The sequence below is a fragment of the Trachurus trachurus genome (genome assembly GCF_905171665.1).
Source record: "Trachurus trachurus genome assembly, chromosome: 17".
Lineage (NCBI taxonomy): Eukaryota > Metazoa > Chordata > Actinopteri > Carangiformes > Carangidae > Trachurus > Trachurus trachurus.
The window spans coordinates 23,126,573-23,137,313 of NC_139900.1; the positions used below are offsets into that span (position 1 = coordinate 23,126,573).

General features: G+C 38.9%; 2 protein-coding genes across 2 annotated transcripts; one reads left to right on the top strand and one right to left on the bottom strand.

Annotated features, from left to right (window-relative positions):
* Nucleotides 1-4,758: 4,758 nt before the first annotated feature.
* Nucleotides 4,759-7,597, top strand: imp3 (IMP U3 small nucleolar ribonucleoprotein 3). The gene is made up of 7 exons (XM_083991413.1): nt 4,759-4,989; nt 5,529-5,636; nt 6,493-6,567; nt 6,653-6,732; nt 6,887-6,938; nt 7,048-7,120; nt 7,315-7,597. Exons 1-7 carry the CDS (start codon nt 4,853-4,855, stop codon nt 7,339-7,341), a joined length of 552 nt encoding a protein of 183 aa, XP_083847539.1. The 5' UTR covers nt 4,759-4,852; the 3' UTR covers nt 7,342-7,597.
* Nucleotides 7,598-8,246: 649 nt separating this feature from the next.
* On the bottom strand, nt 8,247-10,700 carry sec22ba (SEC22 homolog B, vesicle trafficking protein a). The gene is made up of 5 exons (XM_083991409.1): nt 10,501-10,700; nt 9,204-9,313; nt 8,875-9,035; nt 8,619-8,765; nt 8,247-8,525 (listed from the first exon to the last, which is right to left on the bottom strand). The coding sequence occupies exons 1-5, from the start codon at nt 10,573-10,575 to the stop codon at nt 8,371-8,373; spliced, it is 648 nt and encodes a 215-aa protein (XP_083847535.1). The 5' UTR covers nt 10,576-10,700; the 3' UTR covers nt 8,247-8,370.
* Nucleotides 10,701-10,741: the final 41 nt, after the last annotated feature.

Genomic DNA, 10,741 nt, shown 5'->3' on the forward strand with positions numbered 1-10,741 from the left:
AACATCTTATTAGAATCTAACTTAAAATTCAAAATCAAAATTCCTTCTCTATATTTAATCACCACCATCTCTCCGTCATATTGTCCACTCCCAGAGCGCAGGAGGAGGAGAGGACGGCGCGGCTGCATGGGATAAAGCATCCGGTCCTATCAGAGTCAATTAAATATCAAAGACTGGGAAAGAGCCACTAATCACAATCGTTACACTCTGTTTATTGTTATCAGTCCTACTTAATGCTGTTCATCACAAAAACCGAGAGAAAATCGGCATAAATAAAAGCGTCATGTTAATTCTGAAGAATATATTTCAGGATGGGATACCACTAACTGACTCAACAAGTTTTATCGATCAGTCTAATTACTGTAAATAGGCCTATATACAGTGGTGAGCCCCCGGAGAATAAGGAGGGAGAGGGTCTTCAGGGACCAACGACTGCCTGGCCCATGATGGTGACTGGTTCATAACTGGTTTCAGATTCACTAGAACTGTTGTCATTGTTGTAACCATGTGCCGAACCGGGTCCAGCATTAGACAGGGCATCGCACCAAAACAACACAGCGTGCGCTCCGTGCCGCTGACGCCGTTAACAGCTGCAGCAACATGTCACGTTGTCACGTTCACACCTGAAGCTAATTCACAACACAGACAGAACAAGGGCACGTCAGGCTCATTTACATGCAGACCGCATTCATGTGGTGGTTTGCACAGGGCCTTTGCTAGGAATTATGGGCCCCCTGAAAGAATACTAAAGTGGGCCCCTGACTTTTCCAATTTTTTTTCTTAGACTAATTATCATTTTTTATTTAGCCTACTTTGTTTTGATGCTAATGCAGCATTGCTATGAGCATAAATCAGGATCTTATGCAGATTTCAAAGGAGGTTAAATCGAAAGCAACTGGACTTAGTTATTTGTCTAGGAAGACGCCTGGCCAATCTATTATGAGCAATTGTTAATATTATTGCAACTTGGAGTGTGCTTAATGATATGATTAAAAAAATCCAGTAAAAGGGATTTTACAGCATATCTGGTAAAACATGACAATTCAGTTATTGAAAATATAGAGGAAATTGCTGATGAGTTTAACAAGTTTCTTGTTAATGTTGGCCCAAATTTGGCTAAAAACATTAATTATAGTATGGATGGTGACAAAAATTTAAGCGGTGTATCTGACAATAAACATTAGATGTTCCTTGGTGGAGTATGTGAAAGTGATGTGTTAGAAGTGGTTAGAAAGTTTAAGAACAAAAAATCTGTTGATTGTAACAACACTGATATGTCACTTGTAAAAGAAGTGATGGATTGTGTCCTTAAGCCATTTACTTATATATGTAACAAATCTGGCATTTTTCCCGACAAAATGAAAATGGCCAAAGTTATTCCGATCTATAAAAATGGGGACAAACATATGGTATCAAATTATAGACCTGTGTCCTTACTACCTCAATTCTCAAAGATTCTTGAGAAATTGTTTGTAAATAGACTTGATAACTTCATTGATAAATATGAGCTACTGAGTGACCATCAGTATGGGTTCAGGAGCAATCCATCAACATCCTTAGCAGTAATGGATTTTGTTGAAAATATAGCTAAAGCAGTAGATAAGAAGCATCACACTGTTGGTGTATTTATTGATTTATGTAAAGCTTTCGACACAATCGATCATTCCTTACTTCTGCAGAAATTGGAACGCTACGGCATAAGAGGTGTCTCACAACAGTGGTTATGTAACAGGTTTCAATATGTGGACATTAATAAGACTAAATCACATTTTAGAAGAGTCACTTGTGGGGTTCCACAAGGCTCGGTAGTTGGGACCTAAGTTATTTATACTTTATTTAAATGATATCTGTACTGTGTCTACTAAGTTGAAATTTGTAATGTTCCAGATTACACTAATGTATATTGTTCAGGGGAGGATTTGAAGGAAGTGCTGAGGACAGTAGAAGTAGAGTTGTTTCAGCTAAAAAAAATGGTTTGATATTAATAAGTTATCATTAAATGAAAAGAAAACAAATGGTGTTTAGCGGTATAGGACCAATTGTGAAGTAAAATTAAAATTAAATCAAGTGGAAATTGATAGAGTATATGTATATGAAACTAAGTTTTTGGGAGTAATTATTGATCATAAATTGTGTTGGAAGCCTCATATAGAATATATCAAGGGGAAAATATCCAAATCCATTGCTATTCTTTATAAAACAAGGGGCATGTTGAATAAGAAATGTCTGCATATTATTCTCTTATATTTCCATATTTGACATACTGCGTTGAAGTTTGGGGAAATGTTTATAAAACAAACATAGACCCTATAATCAAACTTAAAAAAAAGAGTCATTAGAATAATAAACAAGGAGTGCTATTGTGAACCTACCAGCAGCTATTTATAAGATCTAAGGATCTAATGCATTACAATTTTCAGATATTGTGTTTCTAAAGTCAATGGAAATCGTTTTTCGAGTAAAGAACAACAGCCTTCCAGCTTGTATCCTTCAGTTATTTAAATTAAGAAAAGGAAACTATAATTTAAGAGGGTTATTGATTTTTGAAATGTATAAAGTGAGAACTAATATAAAATACAAAAGTGTTTCAGTCTTAGGAGTTAAAATGTGGAATAAGCTCAGTGATGAGTTGAAGACATGTAGTTCTTTGTTGAGTTTTAAGTGAAAATAAATGTAAAGTTGAAATGTAAAATATTTTAATCTTATTATTTTGGACTGCTGACATTCTAGGTAATTTAATTTCATAGAGTGTAAAGGATAGGCAAATATAAGCCTTGGGCTTCAGCCTATTCCCTTTTCGGTCACTGTATGATATTTTCTTTGTGTGTGTGTGTGTGTGTGTGTGTGTGAAAGGGAGAGAGAGAAAGTAGATAAAAGCTGCTAGCTGTTAGTTACCGTAGCTCAGGCGTCGGTCTCCCTCAGGTAAAAGCTTTATTCCTCAAATGAAGCTCATGAAGTCTCTCCGGTACAGTTGTGTTCACCCTGTCATGTTGGATGGGCCAGTTGTACAAGTGGGTGGGCCCAGGCCCGTTAGGCCCACCCCTAACACCGCACCTGATGTACATGATCAAGAGGCAGACATGACTAATGTGCGATAGGTGGAGCTGTCGTTGATGGTGATTTTATTTTGTTTTGGAGGAATGTTCTGTTTGGGCTCCCTGACCTGAAAAAAAACAAGGAAAAAGCTAACATAACCTTTATTATCAACCTTATTATTTTAATGGCAAAATTTCATACTCACAAATGTAAGTTCATTAAAAAAAAACCTTCCTTTACTGCTTTTAACGGTGCAGCTCAAGCAATACATAACCTCCATCAAATTTTCAAACAACCAGAAAGCGATTAAGCGATTATTATAAATTCCCCCTGGCGTATATTATAAATGTGCTTTATTAATTGTATTTTACCATGAAAAACTGTTGTTGTATTGTGAAACAAAGTTTTGAAAAAAAAAAAAAAAGAAAGATAGGTGGTGCTGTCTCCTCTCAGCCTGAGATCCATACTTCACCTACCTGTCTGTAGGGGGCAGCATCACTTCTGTACTTCACCTACCTGTCTGTATAGTAGGGAGGTTAAGCCCAAAAAATAGGCCTTTGACTTCAAGTCATGATGCAAAGGTCCCCTTTGGCATGGAAGTACTTTAGGGTCATACAAATAAATCTGTCCTAAGACACAAGTGAGATCACACTTTATATCCAAAATAAACATGTTTTTAAAATGCCTTTTTTTAATTGAGAAAACGCATGTTAAAAGCACATTACATTTAGAATGTCCATAAAAACTCAGGTAGATCCCCTGATGCCTTCAGCTCCTGGATGTTATCTACAGCTTCTGAGACAACATGGAGCTGCTTGTGTGACAGGATTTGGGGTTTTATTAATGTAAAAACATTAATAAAACTATACTGATACTGATTTATTGAACATCAGAAAGAGTGCAACAAATATAGCCTACAAGTAGTTAAATAAAAAGATGTAATTCATATCACAGTAGTGTCAGGAAAGACCAATTAGCCAAATATTGTGTTGGTCAAAATATAGGCCTACCTATAACTAGTTACTGCTTGTGTATGTTGATTTAAAAAAGTTGAATTTACATGTATGACCCATTCTGGGTCATATTAGAAGTAAACTTAAAGTCAAAGGAAAAATGTTTTTACTGTTCTCAAATGTTAAAATGGGTCACATGACCCTGTACATTAATTAAAGCTTATATAACCTGATACTGAATACATTTTACATTGTGCTCCTAAAGTAAACTAACAAATTTTAGTGTAGAGTGCTCTTAATAAGCAATGTTCAGCTTTTATATACATAGGGAAGTTTAGGTTTGCAGCTCCCACATAAAGCATATGATTAGTCCACCAGATTAAAAGCATTAGATCCCTGTTCATCATTCAAATTGAGAAACAATCCTGAAATATTGCAATCATGTCACAAATAAGCTGTAGATAACATCCAGGAGCTGACGTCATTGTAGTTTATATGGACATTCTAAATGGAATGTTCTTTTAGCATGCGTTTTCTCAATTAAAAAAAGGCATTTTAAAAACGTGTTTATTTCGGATACAAAGTGTGATCTCACTTGTGTCTTAGGATAGATTTATTTGTATGACCCTAAGGTACTTCCATGCCAAAGGGGACCTTTGCATCATGACTTGAAGTCAAAAGTCGCTTAACCTCCCTACTATAGGGGGCAGCATCACTTCTATCATCTCACACTACAGCGGAAAAAGCGACCGCGGAAGAAGAAGCACACGTGTTTCCTGTTGCTCCCTCGCCTCAGCCTCAGCCTGCCGGTGAAGGAAACAGTCCTGTAAATACGTCGGGTTTCACCAGCAAAGAGCGTGACAATGGTTCGTAAATTAAAGCATCATGAGCAGAAGCTGCTGAAGAAAGTGGACTTCATCAACTGGGAGGTGGACAACAACCTGCATGAGGTCAAAGTGTTACGGAAATATCGCATCGAGAAGAGGGAGGACTACACCAAGTGAGTGTCTGTTAGCTGCCAAACAATTTCCCCTGTGCTTTGGACATGTATTGTTTGGCTTCACTGACAATCCATCTTCTAAAGAAAAACAATAGGCCTACTATATCATCAATCTTATTATACAATTAGCCAAATGGCACATTCATAAATGTCGTTACACTAATCAAAAAACACTTTTTCTTATTTTTGAAAATGAAGCCAAACAATACATTAAGTCTATTAAAAAATCCATCAACATGAAAGCTATAAAAACTTTGAATGTATGTACACTTTACAATGTTTTTGTATGAAAGCTTGTCTCTGCATTGTATTGTCTGTATTGTAACCCCCTGGCGATGTTCTGTTGGTGTATTGAATTGTATTGCACCATGATGACTTAATAAAGTTTCTAAAAAAAAAAAAAAAAAAAGCTGCCAAACAATGCTTTAAATGTTGAATGAATGCAGGAAAACAAGTGACTAATGAATTGATACGTAAACACAACGACACGGATACAGTGACACAGTGTTGATGGAGTTGTTTTTCCTCCGGTGTCTCAGGTACAACAAGCTGAGTCGTAACATCAGAGATCTGGCCCAGAAAGTCAGAGACCTGGACGAGAAGGATGGTTTCAGAGCTCAGAGTACACACAGGCTGCTGGAGAAACTGTGAGTGTCACACTGCTCATATCCTGATGGACTCACTGACACACACACACACACACACACACACACACACACACACACACACACACACAGACACGACATAACCACTGAAGTTTGTAGCTTGAACATCTGTCAACACCTGCACTGTTTTAAAGGGATAGTAGCATTTTTTTTTAAAGTGTGGTTGTATGATCTACAAATAGCCCCTAAGTACTTTAATTGCAGTAGAAGACTCTCTGCACTCCTCCCGTTAGCAACGCCAGCCCATAATAGCCCTGCCCAGAGATTTACAACATACAGTGTTGTGAATGGACCCAAAGAAACGGCCTATTTTCACGGCCTAAAAGAGGTTTTACCTGAAAAAAAAATACACAGTTCCATTGTTCGCTATAATATCATTTTTTCCAGCCCCTCAAAGTGCAGTTTTTATGTTTTTATTTGGACCTAACCAACTCACGTATCCCTCCGCCCAGGGTTAGCGCCCGCCGATCAGCATTTGGTTAGTTCCAAATAAAAACTGCATTTTTCCTGCACTTTGAGGGCCTGGAAAAAATTATATTATAGCGAACAATGGAACTGTGTATTTTTTTTTCAGGTAAAACCTCTTTTAGGCCGTGAAAATAGGCCGTTTCTTTGGGTCTGTTCACAACACTGTATGTTGTAAATCTCTGGGCAGGGCTATTATGGGCTGGCGTTGCTAACGGGAGGAGTGCAGAGAGTCTTCTACTGCAATTAAAGTACTTAGGGGCTATTTGTAGATCATACAACCCCACTTTTAAAAAAAATGCTACTATCCCTTTAATGACCGTCCAGTTTTCTTTATAAAGTTGTGATGATTTCTGTTTTCTCCTCGCGTCAGATACAGCATCGGCCTCCTACCCACCAAACAGGACCTCTCCCTCACAGAGAAAGTCACAGCTTCTGCCTTCTGCAGGTGAATAACATCAGTCAGTTCACAGCTGTCAACGTCCACCAGCTGTTTTCCTTCCCTCTCTCATGAAGCTGTGTGTCTCCTGCAGGAGGAGGCTGCCCAGCATCATGCTCAACCTCCGCATGGCTCAGAACCTGAAGACGGCCATCACATTCATTGAACAAGGACGTATCCTTCTGACATTGTGGTGTACTCTTTTTCCTAGGTTATCTATTTTTTTATTGTTTTGTCAAGCTGTATCCTTTAGTACATTTGAATAACTTTTTCCTAAGTCCAGAGGTAGAATTTGTTTTGCAGTTAGTTGACCTTGACTTGGTCTCAGATGTGCGTGTCGGACCAGACATCATCACAGACCCAGCTTTTCTAGTCACAAGGTTGGTTTTCACATTTTCTTTGGACCTGTCAGTCAAAATCATAAAAATATCACAGACAAGTCATCAAATGTTGACACTATAACTGTTTTTTATTGTTTTGTTTTTTTAGAAATATGGAAGATTTCGTGACTTGGGTGGATTCCTCCAAGATCAAACAGCATGTCATGAACTATAATGATGAGGTAAGTGACTTTCTCAGAATCTGATTACACAGATTTTCATGCGGTTTGTTCTTCTTTTTTTTTTTTTAAGGAAAATGACCACTTCTACTTTGATCCTGAGTCATAAAACACACACATTAAAGTTACATTCATGATTATTATGGGGATAAAGCTTTTTTTATTTATTTTGTAAATAATCACTGTTTCTTTTGCAGAGAGACGACTTTGATATGGTGGCATAGGCCCGGTGGCTGACGTCCATTCGTCACACAGGAAGACAGCAAAGGGCAGAAAGACCTCCGTTCTTCTACCTGTGGCACGGATAACTCATCAATTCAGAGTGAAGCTCCCCTCAGCCTGGGAATTGCGGGGAGAAAATAAGTGTTCCCGTCCATTCAGGAGCCATGACTTATTAGAGCAAGGACAAATTAAGTGCACAGCGTTCACTCATTTTTGACATTCTTCATCCAATTATCTTACGTGTGTCTAATTCTGGAAGTGACACGATTCATAGGTGCCTTTTAATTTTATCTTCCGACTCTTTACTCTGAACTTGCTCAGCCTGCGTTGGCACAAAAGTTCAGCATCTCACTTCTATTCCTCTTAATGTTTGCCAGCAGAGCCACTCCCAACATCGACCGTTATCACACTGGTTGTTCAGCGCAGCCTCCAGGGTTGTGTAGGTTTGTCTGTTCTTTGAATGAACATGAGTTGTGTGTGTGCGTGTGTATGAGAGAGAGACCAGGGTAATGTTTTTTTAAAATGCTGTTCATATGTCATACATACAGATGTAAAGTAGAAACAGACAATTTGATAAATATTTAATCATTTCATTAAGACTTTGTTTCAGTGTAAACTTTGAACAATAAACATTTTTTAAGTCACAATATTAAGACTTTTCACCAAACCCACTCTGCATGTTTTTTTTGTTTTTTTTTCAAATGCGGTAACCCTACAGAGCTGTGTAAACATCGGTTTGTCACCACCCTCTCTTAATACTCCAGTCAACAGAGTTACTTGAACTCACCATAAAGCATTTTCTTCAACACACAGAAGTTCCATTACAGATCAATGGCTCAGTTTATACTGAATGTATAGCATCAGTCTAAGCTGGGAGGAAAAAATGAAAAGCAAAGACCATTTACCCCCGACATGGACAGACTGTATATGACCCCTTTAAGGCACCCTGGTCTATACAGTATAGTGGTAATTTAACTGGATCTGTTTAAATGCTTGGTTATCAGAGAGATGTGTCCTGGTTTCAGAGTCCATCAGAGCCACCAGAAGCGCACATAGATGATGAGAGTGAGGAAGAACACCGACACCGCTGCTACCTTGGCGTACGTGGAGCGAGTGTTAAGGTATTTTGCATCGCTGCGGTACTTCTTAGACAAGGAAGTTAGGTTGCTGGCTTTTGTGTCTAGAGCTGCAAGGGAAAGGCAAACATTAAGATAATGTGTTAATAATGTGATAATGTTTAATTAATGTTCCTGTGTCAACAAATAGTTCCTGTACCTACCAGAGAGAGCTTCTCCTCTTTGCAGAACTTCCTCAATATTTGCCACCATGATTCTCTGGACGTCCTGAAGCTCGTTGTTAATACTCCCCAGGTTCCTCCTGCCTCTGCTGTCGACATAGGTCTTCTTTGTTTTCTGGATGTATGTGTCTGGAACAATATGTTGTACGAAACAGTCAAGGCTTTTGTTCTTTCTGCAGATACACTGACTGTACTACAAAGGGATCACACACACACACACACACACACACAGTCTTACCGAACTCGATGAAAGAGTACGGCCTCGTCACTCTGGGCACTTTTCTGCCATACTGGTCGTAGAACTCATTGTGGAGGTGTTCGAGGTAGGCAAAAGCCATCTTTTTGGGAAACGAAGCCTCACACAGGCACAGGTAGCATATACCCTGAGCTATTAAATAACTTCACACAAAAAGAGACACACGAAATCAGAGGTTATTTATAAAGACTTTACAACATGGTGATGCATGACGTGGCAGACAAAATTGTGCAATAATACAGAGGGAACTCTTCATTAAAGTCGGCTTTCCCCTCTGATAACACCAAACAACAGTACTTGTGATAACTTACTGAAAGTTCACATCCCCGGCCTCCAGGGTGCAGCGGTCCGGGCTCTGAGCGTTCAGTTTGCGGCACAGCTGCTTGGCTTGGCTCTGGTACTGCTGGAGGTCTCTTCCTGACTGGCAAAGGTAAGCAAGTCACAGTCAGGACTACGGGGCTTAGGGTTCACAATCGGGGGAATCGATATCATATTGTATCGCAATATTTTGCATAGCAATATTATATCTATGTACAAGCGCCAAGTATCGATCATTCTGAACATAATTTGCAGCTGAAAAAACTAATAAACTGCAATATATGGCAGCATATTGCAATATTGTTGAAAATCGCAATAATATCTTATCGAGACACACAAGTATCGTGATAATATCGTATCTCAGGGCCTCTGGTGATTCCCACCCCTAGTCAGGACCAACATGTGTTCAACTGTACCCCAGCTACAGAGTAATGTATCAAGACCTGTAAAGAATACAAACGATCCAAGTGTAATTATCTCTTTGTTTTGGATGGAAATTAACAGTTTAGCTTAAAGTAATGTTTTCGTTTATTAGCAGATGAAGCCAGGGCCGTTGTATAGGGGAGAAAGGTGATGATAATTCTAGGGGCCCAGCGCCCAGTGGGGCCCATAAAAAACCCCAGTAGTCTAATCTTTATATGACCGATACTTTTAATATGATGTGTCTTATTTTAAGTATAATGAGATTTGTTTTGACTAGAAATTACATTTTGACTAGAAATAAGACAAATATTCTTGCTAAGATACTTGAGTTTTTGCAGTGTAATGCTGCATTAGCATCAAAACAAAGAAGGCTAAATAAAAAACGATAATACATATGGTAGTCTAAGAAAAAAAAAAGGAAAAGTTAGGGGGAGGGGCCCACTTTAGTATTCTTTAAGGGGGCCCAGAATTCCTAGCAACGGCCCTGGATGAAGCTAACGTTACATTGGTTACCTTGAAGACTTTCGTCTACTACTAAAATATACAATATGTAATTGAAATGTACATACATAATAAGCATCATTTTAAGTATAGGCCTAATAATACGTTAATTGATTCCCACAACACTACGTTAACGTTACTTCGTGTACAGAAACGTTAGTTGTTGACTAAGTTAAACTTAAAAAATGAAGCTTTAGTTATTTAGCAAATTACGTTGTGATAAACTTCAGGATAAAAAATAAAACATCCATGATGGGCAGGTCTGTGTTCACCTCCGTACATAAGTCAGCCATTGTCAAATAACACAGTTTTACATGTAGTTTGGTGTGTTTGGTGTGTGAGGGAGCAGCTGTGTCTCATTCATACCTGCTCCTCCTCTTGGATGGACGCGGACAGCGGCAGACCGTCCGCCACACGGGCAATGATGGTCAGCAGGATCATGGTGCCGGAGGTCGGTGTCCGGAGGAGCCTTCAGTCGTCTTTTAAGTCGGAGGAAATGAACTATCGACAACTTCGTGTGTTTTCTTTGCTGTCAACTCTGATGATGCAGAAGGAATGAGCTGGACGGAAGCTCCTGGTGCGTCGCTGAAAAGGGTCCGACTGGGAA